General features: G+C 34.4%; 1 protein-coding gene across 2 annotated transcripts in view; it reads right to left on the bottom strand.

The window, feature by feature from the left end:
• The window catches only part of EPB41L2 (erythrocyte membrane protein band 4.1 like 2), a 111,611-nt gene that overhangs the window by 39,913 nt on the left and 56,008 nt on the right, over positions 1-15,690 (bottom strand). For both annotated transcript variants that reach the window (XM_085311116.1, XM_085311117.1), the window contains 2 exons: positions 7,242-7,346; positions 2,179-2,221 (listed from right to left, as the gene is read on the bottom strand). In XM_085311116.1, the coding sequence (XP_085167242.1) occupies positions 2,179-2,221; positions 7,242-7,346 (148 nt within the window). The remainder of the gene's footprint in view (positions 1-2,178; positions 2,222-7,241; positions 7,347-15,690) is intronic.

The raw sequence follows: 15,690 nt of genomic DNA, 5'->3' as shown, positions 1-15,690 counted from the left end.
TTACCTTAGGCAGACATAGTTAATATTAAACTAGAGTATTCTGTGTACAGCAACGAGCTTCTAAAAATCTTTCTGATTAAGTATTTATTTGACAAAGGACAATAAGTGAATATATTTAACAGTTATTTGAATAGCAAAAATAGTTAAGTGTATCCCATACCAGGTTACAGTGCACAATGAAAAAAAGCAGTCTATTCAGCCTTCAGAACATGYTAATCCTCTCCATTTCTCGCCAGATATACAACACAGGATATGCAATATAGAAATTTCTTTCACAATATATTTTTTTCAATAAAAACATTCCTCCTGTTGCAAACTAGAAATGAATAGATTTAACACACTAAGATTAACTTGGATTTAAAGAACTATTCCACAAAGCCTACAAATTTAATTCCTGCTTGGAAGAACATGAAATACAACAACAAACAAAAAGGACGTGTCCCAAAAATAATTTCAAAGCTTGTGCAAATAGAAAGATAACTCACTCTATAATGAAGTTGGATATAATTAAAATATTTTTGTAGTACATTATATTTTTTAAAAACTGTTACGTAAGTACATCCAGAAAAATTTCTGGACAGTTCTCACTCTTTAGATTCATGACACTTCTTTCTACACTGCATAGCATGCAAATCACTAGAGATGAAAATGACAGAAAAGATTTAACAACCTCAATCTTTTTACAAATATTAAAACCAAAAGTGTCTTTAGCCTGTATGCTTTGACAACTAATAGATATTTACTGAAGAACCGACATTTATGCTGAAGGAGAAATTACAGTGCCTGTAATTTTAATAAAAGAATCTTATTTTCTATTAAAATAATACAGAATTCTAGAGTATTTCATTAAAGAAATATTTTTAAACTTTTAWTAAAAGTTTAATAAAGGAATAGTTACTGTTGGCTTTTACACTTCCAACACACACACACAGAATAAGTTACTTAAGAAATGGACTTTGAACTTGCTTTGGGCATATGACCCAATGGGAGCAGCTGTAACTGAAAGATTCTTTACAATGGTTAACACCCGCATTTTTCAAAAAATGGTAGTGGTATTAATTCTGCTTCTTTGGACCTTTCCAGTTAATGAACCCCTTATTATTTTGAGGAAGGTCTGATTTTTTTTTTTTTTTCAGTAAAGAAATGTACATTACTGTAACTTCACTGGGGACTGGACATTTTTTTTTTTGTCTGGGTTTTTTTGATCTAACATGCTGTTGTACAAGCAAACTAGTCATATTAGAATGCTGAAGRTGTTAATATATTTGTCCAAGTGGAAGTGTAGACACATAGATCTTATCTCCTCATAAATTTTGCATTCTCCTCCAAATTACATTTCCTATCAGGCACTAACAAAAGGATGTTTCGAAAGACAGACACAAACAGACAAAAAAAAGAGATTGGCCAAAACTGAATTAAGCAAGGACTGTCCAGCAGTTCTTAGCACCTACCTTGAGACTGTTAACTCCTGGTATTTCCTAGGTTTACTTTTCATTCACTCCCCTATTTACTACAAAAGCTATCTGGCTAGTGGAGAACTTGAGAGTTTTATTTAAAAAGAGTTAAAACATATTACTCATTGTATATTGAGTATGATAAGCAAGAAGAGCTATCTCATGTGGATTTAGTCCACAAAGAGTTGTAGGGAGCACTTTGAGGTTGTGACTTTGTAGAAATGACAGGCACAAAAAGTATATGTTGAACTTATCAGTTTTGAAAAAAATATATACTTTTTTGTAAGACAGATTCTCTTTTTATAGCTTCATATTAATCCAGTGAGTCTTTAAAAGTTAGCAAGAGCCACAGTGAGGACTACAATCATCTTTGCAAGATGATGTTCTCCACTTCTTAACATCAATATCAAGACAAAACTTGACAAACACTTGCTGTTTCAAGAAGCAAAAAGATCAACTGATTAGTCATATACAATACAGCAAGATTTTAGAGGTAGCAGCCAGTATATTTATTAACTTCTGTACAATAAATTCTGAGTGATTATTTCTCTCCTTCTTAGGATAGAAAATAAAGTTTCTATTTCTGTCCAAGGCAGAGCATGTTGCCAGATATGAGATTTTTTAATGATTTAAGTAGACAATTAAGTCATTATCAGTGCTAACTTTAGAAAAAAGTATTTCTGTGCAAAAAAAAAAAAAAAAAAAAAAAAAATGAAGTACTTACTTCGAATTTGTCTCTTAATTTCCTTTGAAGGATCTAGCCAGTTCTGGGGGAAAAAAAATGAAATCATTTCAGACTGAAGATAGTGATGTAACTGCTTACATCTAAGTTAAAGCTTGTATTGTTCTGACATCTGTTCTACTTTACAACAGCCCAGAGAATCCTAAAATTAAACATGTGCTACTAGGTCTGCCTCCACGTGCACATAATTCAAACTATGTAATAATTCATGGTTGTCTTATTACAGAGACTATGCTCTGTAATACTGAAAACTGGATAGTCTTCCAGTGAATTTCTTGTAGCAAATTACATTTGACAAATGCCATTTTCTCATGGACTCCTTCTATTGACAAAAGTAGCTATTTAGAGAAACGGCTACCTGATCTCAGAAATTACTGAAGATGAGATTTCTCTTGATGTCCAGAAATTTATTTCTCCCCTCAATTGTATGTATATTTTTACTCTGATAGCACTCAAAAGGGCTTGGGAAAAAAAAACTAATCAAACTTTTTTTTTTTTTCCCCTGACCTACCTCAAAATTCTCTCTGAACAAGCATGAGGTCAACATTGAYACATAAGTAATGTTCAAGTCTAGATGTTCACTTTACTTAAGGGAATGTAAATAAAGTTGTCTTTTTTCATATTTGTTGTTTCTCAACACCAAAAATACAAGTAGCTCATAGCATTTCAGTTAAAGAGGTTTTTTTTATTTTTGTGACTGATCATCCAAAAATACAATTTTGGGAAATGAGACTGAGAAATCAGTAAGCTTTATTCATCAGTAATTCAAGTGAACTTGTTTACTTTTATAAGTGTTATTTAAAAGAATGAGTAAAATACTAGAAACACTGGCCTTTCAATTGCAGTTACTGAAAATTTATGCAGTTTTATACGCTTGTTTCCAACAACCAGGCACGCATACACAAACATACACATGGAACACACACAGAGTAAGCTCTGCTTACAAACTGTATTTCAAGAACAGAGATACACAAAGTAGGAAAGAGTAGCAAGTAACTTCTATATTTGCATTTCCACAATGCACTGCACATATTAGCAGCTTTAAAGCTAGAGGGGACCTCGGTGCCAGCACAAATGTTGCCAAATGGGAACCTCTTAACAATGTTTCCTGCCTAACAATAGCCAGTTCCTTTAGGTAAGATCTCACTTTTCACTCTGTGGTGCCAAACTAGACTTTGGCAACTGTTTTCCAATATCATCTCTCTACAGTCTTTTCCACTCACAGTTAAATTTTGAGGAGAAAAAATATGCTAGACTGCAGTTCTATGGGCCCGTATGGATGAGGAGAACATGCAACTATTTGATAGTTTTGTCTCAGTGCAAATCCTTAACATAAATCATCTCTGCTGGTAAAGGATGGGGCTTTATCAGTACAACTCCACGTATTAAGTTCCCTGTTGTAAATGACTTAGATCCAAGCTAATTTTGTCACTAATGCCGCATGTCTACATTATACAAATATTTACAAATTAAACTAAAAATATATTTGTACATCTAAGTAAAAAAAGAATAATTCCATATTTTTCTGCTTTAAAAAGCCTGCAGCTTCTACATTTCATAGCTATTATAATTTTTCCAGAGCTACACAGCCATAACATTATTACATAAGAAGAGATACAAAACACTTCTCAAAAAAATCCAGCTATCATTTAAGTCTACTTAAAGCAGGAAAATTATCTGTTGGAAGAAATTTGACACAGAAAGGCCTTGGAAGTCAAGAGAAGTCTTCAAATAATTTTAGCTGAGACCCATTTCAACTGCAGTATCAACTAAAATTTCCAGTTAGAAAGCCATAGTTAGATAACTAGAAATACCTTAGTAATACCTTTACATTTTARATAATTAAAGGAAGTATAAGATACAGTATGGCACAACTATAGCTGAAAACTAGGATGCATAATCATGTATGTGTGACTTTCAGCACCTTATCTTTTATCATTATCAAGCAGGACAAAAGAATACACAATGCAGAACATGCTACAAAATGAGAAGAATAATTCTTTCTTTATAGAAGTTATATAGTTGATTTTCTATGTTTCTGAATCTGGAATTAGCTTATTGGAAGCAGACTTCGCCAAATTTCATCACTGCTTCATCAAATAAAATCAGGTATTTATATTTCATTTACATGCATAATTACAGTATTGTTTTATTGTTTTTTTTTTTTGTATCTGTGCCCTTTGTTATGGATAAACTAAACACTATTGAAAGAGTCCAGTGTATGCACACTATTTTGCTCCAATAGGGAAAAAAAAATCTGTTAAATTTGTAAAACAATAAGGTTGAAGATGAGACAAAGTAATGAATTCTCAGAGAACAAAATGTTCTCTATCAGGACAAAAGTATTTTGTACAAATTCAGAAAAGTAGCATTTCCAGCTGGTGCCCAGAACATTAGAGCACAGCTTTTCCAATGCTTCTGCAGACCAAGTACAGTGTGAAAGAAACCTTTTATGAACTTTAGTGATTTATCCTCTCCCCGCCCCGCCAGTTTTACAAATGCTAAAATTATTTGTTTAAAACTTAGATAGTGATTTCATTGCACTTCACTCGCAAATGAGTAATTTCACTTGAATAGCTTTAAAATGTGTTTTAAAGCTAATGAAGTCAGTCTGGTTTGATGAGACAATACTTCTCTCCCAGCTGTACAGATCACTGATATGGAAAAGTTAATAGGATTTGTCCCTCCAATGGTACCCTGATTGCGAGTTAGAGAGCAACTCTAATTCAAAAGTGTGCCTGGTATTCAGTTTCCACACCCCACAGCTGCACTCTAGTACAACAGCTGGCTCATAAACAGCTGGCTGTAATGAGTACACAAGGAGGGAAAAAAAACACGATACCATTCATCAGCATTCAGTACTGACTAGGCTGGAGGTCAGAGATTCGTGGCATTTTAATCTGAGAAGGCAACAGCCACAGCGCACACACACAAAAATGCATTAGAAAACTGGTGCTGAGATGAAAAACAATTCAAATAATCTTAATACAGAAAGTTGAACAGAGGCTAGCTTCTAAAAATCAGTGAAAATTCCAGGTCTCCAAACTTTTTTTTTTTTTTTTTTTTTGGTAGAAATTGCTGAATCCAACTAATCAGCCAACCATCCAAAAGGAAGAGTTATTACTGTAAATGGTTTATACAAGCAAGATCAATTTCTGCTAATTTACTCTTTTTCTAATTTTCTGTCACTTTACGATCTTTAGAATTTTTCTACTACTGTCAGGTGATAGTTTTAAGCATTTAAGAGCAAAAACAAAACTATCTTTAATAAACAGCTTTAAAATTCTGAAATATGATTTGAAAACCTCTTAATTTTATATTTGGTTTGCCAAAACAATTTTACTTACATTCTATTAGAGTAACCATCACAGTAGAAAAACAGAAAACTGGTTGCAGGTGGTCCATGCATGCACCGAGATTAGCGAAAGCAACTAATGCTTGATCAGTGTCTCAAACAATCTGTCAAGTTCTGAGAAGTCTAAGAATTCCTTTTATCTATTAAAATCCCAGAAAACTCCCAAACTATTTTTTTTTCATTTTTAAGTTAAAGTCCTACTACAGTCTTGAGTCTTCCTTAGCCTTTTTGCACCTGACCTGCAATTTCCTCATCTTTGTCTTCCCCCGTGCCTTATCTCTCATCAGTTTATCAATACCGTCAATGCATTGCACAGTAGGTTAGATACAGTCTAGATACAGTCTAACGGTCTTAGAACTTTACTAAATCTCTCATGAGCTGATGCTGCTTACAGAAGCAAAATATGCAAGTAAAAATACATCATGTCCATTTTATATATGGAGATCTTTAACACAGAGGAATTAAGTATTTTGCTCAATGTTTCACAGCAAATTTGCAGTAAAGCAAATAATTCAGTCTGGGAAATAATTCTATTTGAATAGAGGCTGTAAAAACTTCAGATTTATGCAAATCACTAAATCAGACTTCATTTCACACACAAGTGACATGAGGAGAAATAAATAGTAAAAAAGCAAAGCCTTCTATACCAAGTAGAGTACTAATACAATGATGTTTCCTGCCACAACAGAGATATTGAAATATTATGATTTTTTCCACTTCAACTTGCAAATGTTATTTATTTCTTTTTTTTTTTATGATGGAAAAAGAGATGACAGCAGGTGTATCTTCAGTTTGTGCGCAGTGACAGCTGGTCCATAACTAATCATGGACATTGTGAAAAGTTAAACTGGCTCTAGTAATTAGGGGAATGAATGCAAATCAACTGACTTCAGGATTTTTCCTCATCTCAGCAATCCAGGTGTGCTTGACAATCTACTTTGTAAACAAGTGCAAAGAAGGCCAAAATATACTAGCAAAAGGTGCTTACAATCCTATTTGAATGTGGTCATATAAAAACACTTCTTCTAAACCAAGTCTTTCTAAATCAAGCCTCCAATACTGGCAATGAGCTAGCTCCTGTCTCATCTTTACAAGATGACAATATTTTCTTTAAGCTTAAAATTAATGGGAAAAAGAACTATAAGGCCTATTAGTTACAGAGTTATAGCCAAGATTTCCTGCACACTTCTTTTTCAGAGCATTATTACACAAACATAGAACAAGGCAGGAAAACTACTGGAAAGTCAGTAGAAGATCAATTTTTTTGCATCTTTAAACACTACTTTTTCTTTTTTTTTTTCTTTTTCTTTTTTTTTTTAAGACTTTTAGGAAGTTGCCAGACATTAGTTAAATTTATTTCACTACCACAGGTGCATATTATTTTATCATGCCAAAATAAAGCCTAACAAATACTTGGTTCCACAAAACTGCAGATATGTTAAAATATTACCCTGCTCTGAAGCAATAAATGGGCACATTGTTATCTTTCCATAAATGACAGTATCTCACACACATTGCAAGCTTATAGCAGACTTACACTGACATTGAGTGTTTATTCAAACATTTTTAACAGTACACATTTAATGCAGTCTCCCTAACGAAACTATCTGAGTCACTAACAACACGAAAATATCAAAACCAAAAAAACTCAGACCAAACAAAAAACCCAAGAACAACCCCACAGGCTTACCTTCTGATCGGAATTCTCATAAAACAACAGACCAAAATAGTCTTTTTCCAGTAAATTGAGATGTTCACATACTCTGTCAAACAGTAGCTGGCCTTTTGCCCTTTTCTGAAAAATGAAAACTATTGTTAGCAAATGCTCAATTGTATGAACACATTCAGTTGACAAAACAGATTGCACAAAGAGCGCAGTAATTAGAAAATATTAGGAAAATTTTAAATATCAATAAGACATAAGGCTTTCTTATGATACACTGCTTACAATATTTTGGGGGATATATATACATATTTACATATATCACTGAAACTTTTTTTTTGGTGAAAATTTATAAAAAATTGACTTGAATGCATAGGTAAAACTGTACTATTTTTACACAACTCAAGTGGCAAGAAACTAACTAAATCACATGCGCAGAACCAGAAATGTGCTTCAAAACTACTTTATAAAATGTCATAACTGTAAAAAGTTTTATCGCTTTTATCTCAAAGAGGATATCRGCATATTTATGAATAAACATTTATAGAGAAAAGATTATTTACTGCCTTCAGAAAAACTGCTAAAAGGATCCTGAACAGGGAAAATGACCATCATGATACAGGTTGGTGTCAGTTCTTAGTGAGACTGTTCTCTTGCAGCAGAGGAAAACCATGTTGTAATGAGTCCTGTTTGTCCATTATCTATTTTCTCTTCTTTAGAAAAAGCATAAGAATTTTAAAGAAAATATTACTTCAGAATTTCACAACATTCAATGTTGCTATATAGTCCTTAGTTTAGTTTTTCCTGCATCCTTATTTTTAAGTTAGATGAAGACTTCATGCTGAGCCAACTTTTTCTACATTAATACATTYTAGAAATTGATGTTTCCTAAAGTGTTAACTTCTGTAAACTGCTGCATTTTGGCATACCTTCAACTGCTTTTACAAATCATGTGATAAGAAGTCCCAGGAAAGCCAAAGCACCACTACAGTGTCTTTGAGAAACCGACAGAGCAAGTACACCACCAAAAGTTAGGTGATCAGAGTCTGGAAAATGAACTACCTGATCTAAAACTCCACACAACAGAGTACTGTCATGGTGAATTTTGCTTCTTATTGCTTATTTTTAAGTCAAAAAAGAAAACACATCAAAAAGTTATAACCTCTCTCCCATTTCTCATTCAGAACATAAGTTATTCATTTCTAACAGTCAATACTGCAGAGGTTTTGAGGCAGAAATAACACAAAGAAGGGGATGCCCATCTGTGGATGCGCGAGCTCTCACAGCAACTAAACCATTCATCAGATCCTCCAAAATAGAAGCAAGTCTTACAGAAGTCTAGTCTGTCTAAAAATAATTTCTATGGTAGTCATTAATGGAAAAAAAAAGATGATCACATGTTTATTTGATGTTAGTTTCCATAACTTAGTCAGCTACTTTGTAACAGTAATGAAAGGCAGATCATCTTTTTAGCAGACACTCCTCAACAGGCTGCTTTCTGTCGCTCGAAGTATTACAGTCAAAGCAAACCGCAATTAAAAGTTTTATCYGTCTTTCCTGTACCAGTAAGCGGTAATGTAAACAAGGTTATCCCATCTCTTCCTATTGCTGCTAATTAAAAGCAGGCCTATGTGCTATTTCTGAGTGCCAGATTTTGGGGAAAGGATTTGTTGTACTGGAGATAGCAGCTGGCAAGGGACAAAATGCAGTTTTGACCAGAGAGTTCACAATATATAATCAGGGGTGGGGAAGACTGGAATTTCTCTCCACAGTTAGAATACAGGCCGTTGCTGGAACATGAATGGCACGTAGTGTCACATTTTGAGCCGAGTCCTACATGATGGTGCTGCTATTTGTGGCATTTATCAATGAGGCGACAACACGGCATTTCTGGAAGGCAGGCCGTTCAAAAGAATTTTTGTATTTGCTTACCCTACAGATTTCAGGAGATGCCACACGCTGCTGCAATTCCACAGACCCGCCATCGGCGGCCCGTGTGTAGGCCCTGGCCACACTGGGGTYATTGTGCCTGGCAGACAGGGACGGGGCGCTGCAATGCGCCTCAGCGGCGTGCTTCACCGCAGCTCCGAGCTGCGCTGTACAGTGAAGGGGAGAGAAAAGAAGGTATGCGCAGAGCAAATAGGGAAGGCATTGTTTTTTTGTTCTTCCCTAAGAATCCAAAGCTTGCTTTATTCAAGGTTGCATCGCTCAGCAGGCATTACAGTTCTGAAGAGAAGAGGAAAATTTTCAGAAGACACATTTATAAASAAAAAATATGTTTTAGCAGCCTAAGAAACGCAGGAAGTTACTAGAGCTTGGAAGTCTGAGTCAGTTTACAAAAAGGGAGTTGGGAATATTAAGTCTGTTTGGCACTTGCAAAAATTTTACTCTTCAGAAAGAGATGACCATTTCCCTATCAGTTTAAGTAACCACGTAGTTCCCTTGCTAGCCTCAACTTTAGTTGAGGAAAATCAGCTACATAGAGAAAAGCTAAGCTGAAACTGGAAATAAGCATAAGCAAGTGAAGTCTTCCAGAATCTTGGCCTGCTTGATTGCCCGTAACCTTTTTCTCTAAAACACTCTGAATGTCAGCAACCATAGTTATCAAAATATGCTCCAGATAAACATATTTCAACTRAGACAGTCTAAAAATTATTGTAGAAATAGCATATGCCATCATGAAATCCATCTCTGCAGTCACTTGCTAATTACAAAGCTTTTCCTATTGGGGTCAAAAAAGTTATCTGCAGAACATACATGTACTTAAAAAAAAAAAAATGATACCAAGTCTTTGACACATGCAAACCTAAAACAGCCAGATTTAAAAACATTTTGAATATATCACTACAAGAATACACATTTTTTTCTAATATTAGGCAGTTGCTGAGTCAACACAGAAGTTGGATACATTGGCAACATCCAACTGCTTCTTTAAAGATCTTCCTTCTTTCTTTTTCTTTTCTTTTTTTTAAGTTTATAGCTCTTGCATCTAAGTTAAAAAAAAAAAAATCCAGAATATTGGACAAATACGCCATGAAGAAGTTATGTCAGTCCAAAATATAGACAACAGCATAAAGATCCTTATAGCATCAGAAGTAGACATTTAAAAACAGAATTTTGTTGCAAAACCATAAGCATCTCTCTATCAAATGTTTCAATTTTACAAGTAAAATATTATGAGAAGACTTAGTTCTTTAGAAAAGTATGTTTTATATTGTTAAATATAAAGTCTACAGAAATATTTAATTTGCAAAAATAAATGTTTCAAATGCAATTTCTTTCCAATCCCTTTGGGGATAGGCACACTATACGGTTTTAATTATATGATTCCAAAATTATTCTGCAAGATCCCTCTAGTTCTAGGTCTAGAGGAAAGTGTCTCTAAAAAAAACTGTAGTTGCATAGAAAAGATTGCTATAATCCAGAAGTTCAAGAAGTTAAAAGTATTCATTAAAACAGCAGGGAACTGCAAGAATACAATATCATGGTAAGCACACTTCAGTATTACTCTCAAATWAGATTCTACTTTTTCTACCAATTCATTGACATATCAAGTAATAGTTACAACCTAGTGTTAAGTGATCCTCACTAACTGTATGCGTGCAGGTACACATATATGTACATACTCACATTTTTATACATACACACAGTAAAACTTGTTCACTTCTGGGACCAGAATTCAAGAAGTAACATATAAAATGATCATGTATGAGAAGGTAACATAAGATTATTTTAGTTTTTATTTGAATCTATAAAACTTTATTTACAATTTGCCTATTCTTACTAGAATATCCAAATACTCATTACTATGAATAAACATGGTAGCATGGGGATTGTACAATAGAAAAAAAATACTATTTCATTACCACAAAATTTGCAAGGTGTCCAAGTTGCATAAAATGAGGGAGATGCTCACTGCAGCCTAATGAAAATAGCCATTTTAGAAATTTGCTTTCAAAAATAAATGAAAAAGCTTTCATTTCATTTGAAAGAAGATATGTTGATTTCTAGCTATGGTCATCAGTAGGTTTAAAAGCCCTGATACAGATTACTCATTGTGAGTGGTTTGTAACAGCAAGAGGTTGAATAAGCACGAGGTGCATATGGGTTTTCACAACTGTTTCATGGCAACACCAAAACAGCAGGAGTTAGGACAAACTTCTACAGAAATCAAAAATTAAATCCAGTTTTATTTCCATCTCTTCCTTGCTTCCTCTCTACGCTTTTGTCCACTTTCTTTCCTTTGCTTCTACTTCCTCACATTTGATTTCCTCAAATCTCTTTCCTCTGGGTCAATCTTCACTTTCTTCCCTTCCACACTAAGTAGCTTGCTTCCTCTGATCACAGCCCCAAGGTAGCATCGAATATGATGAAATCTCCTTCTTCCAGATTCTAATTCTGTCAAGGCAGCAAAAGGGAAAGCCCCAATTCAGCCTCTATGACCCTTACAGCCCAGCTGAACAAAGAGGCTCAAGGAGGGAGGACTGACTCGCATAGCCTGTAATTTAAAACGATGCAGTACTCAGAACAGCAGTATTCTATTTTGCCCCCAGATTAGCTTTTTCTTTAAGTGAAAGCACAGAAAGAAYGTACACAATCAAGGTTATTCCATTACCAATTTCAAGTTGGCATTTAGACTAACACATGCCCCCCCCCGCACATTTGAGAAGTTAGAAAATTACGWTTTGCAAATAAAACCTCACAATTATTTTAACATTTGTTTCTTAGCAAGTTCTGACAGACTTTTCTTAATTAAGGTTTTTCAAAAATTCGATCTTAACCTTGTATTAAGCAAAAGCGTATTTTACTTCAGATTAGCACACTAAGTAGCCATAAAACACTGATGTCAACTTCAATGTATTTCAGTTGTTCATACGTGCATAAAATACAGCCATGCAGGCATCCTTTAAATGCCTTTTGTTATAAATATTTAATTAGATAATTGGCTGAGTGTATTAAAACAAATCCAATAGGATCTTCATTTGCTTCTAATTAGTGGCCACACAGTTAACACGCACTTTATTGAATCTGGGTTATTCTCTACTAAAACTCAGATTTAAAACAGAGAACTGGAAAAAAATATTATAAATTCCAAATTTAATCACAAAATTTCCTTTCAACTACTCAAGAAACAACAGAACAAGAGTTTTTTTTCCTCCTGAAAGCAAAAGTAGTATGTAGGTCACCCTAGAAGAATAAGAACTTATACCTCCTCTCACAGATAATTATCAGAAAAGGGAGCTGGTCAAAATTATGTAGTATTTACTGTGCTTAAAAAAAAAAAGTTCCTAGAAACCAATCACAAGCATTACAACACTCTGCTTACTTGACTTACTAGAACTCCACAACTATTACATCTCACAAATACTACAATATTGGATCATGAAACTAAGGGGCTTTTTATCCTTTAACTGTGTTTCCATTAGACATCTTTCACCCTCTCACACTTTGTCAAGTCTCTTTGACACATTAACATGCTATCCTTACCAATGAACTTAACTCACTTTCAATTACCTTTTATCATTTTCTTTAAAGTTACTAAAGGAGTTCTAGCCTGTGAAAGTTGTTTGAAGTCATGCTCCTCCAAAAGATGAACTACTGAAACTCCTTCCTCATCTCCAGTCATGCACACACACGCACACATTACAATGATGAGTTTAAGGATACACAACATTATCATTACTGAGAGTTAAAGTTTTGTCATTAAAATAAATTAAGTGAATTAACTGCTAATGTTCTCCATGTATGCATATATTGTGTACACTTACCTCATCTCTTAGTATATTCTTTGGAAATTTCTTAGAGGTAAGCATGTTTGGAAAATTTTTAAATTATAGGATGTAGAAAACCAATTAATTTCATTAACATGAAACATTATGGAGCTAAAAATTATTTTCTGGGTTTAAGTAATATTTTGCATTTTTAGTCTAAAAGTTAAAAGCCTTGAACACAATCTTTTAATGGAGGTTACTTTGATTCCTTATGAAACCTCCTAGTTCCTCTCCCCCAAAATAAAACAAGTTTGAAGAGCATCTGGTATCAAAGCTTGTAATGGCAGAACATTACTCGCACAAAACTTTAAATTTCTCAGAGCAAATTGCTAAGATGCAGAGCAACCAGAAAGACACATTTTTACTAATTATCCAGTACAAAATGATAAATTGATGACAGAGACATACTTTAGCTGATGCATCTATGCTAGCATTCAGATAAGCAAATCTGGAGAAATTTTATCAATGAAACAGAAGTCCTTCAAATTTGCTTCTATTTAAAAGAAGTAATAGGARGGTGTCAAGGGGAAAGGGCCAGACTCTTTTCAGTTGTCCCATGTGACAGGACAAGAGGCAAAGGGCAGAAATTGAAGCACAGGAAGTTCCGCCTGACCGTGAGGGGGAATTTCTTCACTTTGAGAGTGACGGAGCACTGGCACAGGTTGCCCAGAGAGGTTGTGGAGTCTCCTKCTCTGGAGATATTCAAGGCCCACCTGGACGCAACCCTGTGCAACCTGCTCTAGGTGACCCTGCTYGRGCAGGAAGGTTGGACTAGATGATCTCCAGAGGTCCCTTCCAACCTTACTGATTCTATGATTCCATGATTCTATAATAAAAGTATAAAACTAGACAARAATAAATAGAAGTACCACTAAAAAAGTTGAAATACCTGTTTAAACAGTACTGTAGAAAAAGAATTATTGACTCAACATGCACAGTTCCAACTGGCAAGTTGACACCAGTCAGAAAGACCTATTAAGGCAAAATAAAGAGTCCTGAGGGCAAAAGTACAAACAGATTCTTTTCCGATGTAATAAATTAATTTACAAAGTAACTTTCAAAAAGAGAAATATATCCGAGATGTGTTTTACCTAAGAAGTCAAACATCTACCATGACAGGTATGCCCTGAGCAATTAGAAATGCATGCAAAAACAAGTAAAAAAGCACTTTTTGTTAAACATCACCAGTCAGCTACAAAGAACTTATAGCAATTATGAATATACAAAACAAAGTGGCAAAGAACAAAGACAGTACAAATGTACTCCAAYAGCAGCATTTGATGGCAAATTTGAACTATGAAATAACAGCATCAAATTACAGTCATTTGCAGAGATTTCTCTAGATCATAGAAAAGCATGTTGATTTGCCCTAAGAGTGAAATATTTTGAATTTTTCATAAACAACCTCAGATACAAGTCTATTTCTCAAACAGTTAAAGCTTTTTTTCTCACCAAGCAACTTCTCACAATTTCTTCTCTGTGGCACACACCAACAGATAACGTATTAGAGATAAGGCACAGATAGGAACTAGCTTTACAAGACCTATTAATAGTTTAATACGGGTGCAGAGATCAAAATAGTTAGGATTTCATTTATTCTGAAATAGCTCGATACAATCTGCATGTCAACTACAAATACATCCATGCCAAAAGAAAGTGCTTTGACTCTATATAGACGCTGAGAGAGATATGGCTTTTTATGCCGAAGTTGTGCCAGATTAATTTTAACTAACTTTAAATTACAATAAATTCTTACTTTATTTATTTAGTAAAAGCTTAGCTTGCATATGTACCTAATCCATTCAAAACAAACTAAAACAACTCCAAAACAAAATGCACATTCGTGCAAATTTTGTACTGATTTAACTCAGTTTACAATTGCATTTGAATTTGTGCTGTTTAATCTTTGTCTAGACTTTACACAGATTCATGAGATTTCTTTCCAAATACTTGTCCCCAAAATTCAACTTCAGTACAAAGGTACCAGGAAGATGTAGAAATGACCAGAATAAGGTATGATTCACCAATGCAAAATCTAAGTTTCCCTTTTGCTTGACAATAACATAATATTAACCCTTGCATACTGGAATTGGGGAGCCCTAGGGCATCCCTACTTTCCTATGGAAATAGGAAAATTATATTAGCRTTTTGTAATGCACTTATGGAACTCCAGAATCAAACAAAAACCTCAGAACTTGACRAATTGTTGCTCACCTACAAAGCCAAAGAACAGCAGAGTTCGCAAGACAGCACAATCTAGTAGCTGTCACTGAATAATGGTCACAGTTATCCAACATATTAGATATTCAGTTCAGGAAACTATGACTTTTATTGAGGTTGATTTTTCAAGGGCTACAATTTCTGACTAACTGTGCTGGTGGGGACATGCTAGTGGAGGAAGGAGACARGACTGTGAACAAAGCAGTATTACAAACAAAGCAGTATTTTTCCTCAAGATCTAACACTAATGTGTTTTAGGAGATTTTATTTGTCCTCTATTACTATTAAATGACAGAAGTCACACCCCTAAAGCAGTTAAGTCAGGCCATTCAAAAAGCTTTCACACTCAACTTTGTCAGTCTGGATAGCCTTGCAGCCACAGCTTTTTCTTTGTTTTGTCAGCTTCTCAGGAAGGATTACTTAAGATGCCATCTGCAAGCAGCAGCAACCACATAGTCAGATATAAATTGATTTATTTGCAACAG

This window comes from Rhea americana, unplaced genomic scaffold (genome assembly GCF_003343005.1).
Source record: "Rhea americana isolate MKP2758 unplaced genomic scaffold, rheAme1 scaffold_332, whole genome shotgun sequence".
In the NCBI taxonomy this organism is placed as follows: domain Eukaryota; kingdom Metazoa; phylum Chordata; class Aves; order Rheiformes; family Rheidae; genus Rhea; species Rhea americana.
This window is presented reverse-complemented; position numbering and strand designations above follow the sequence as displayed.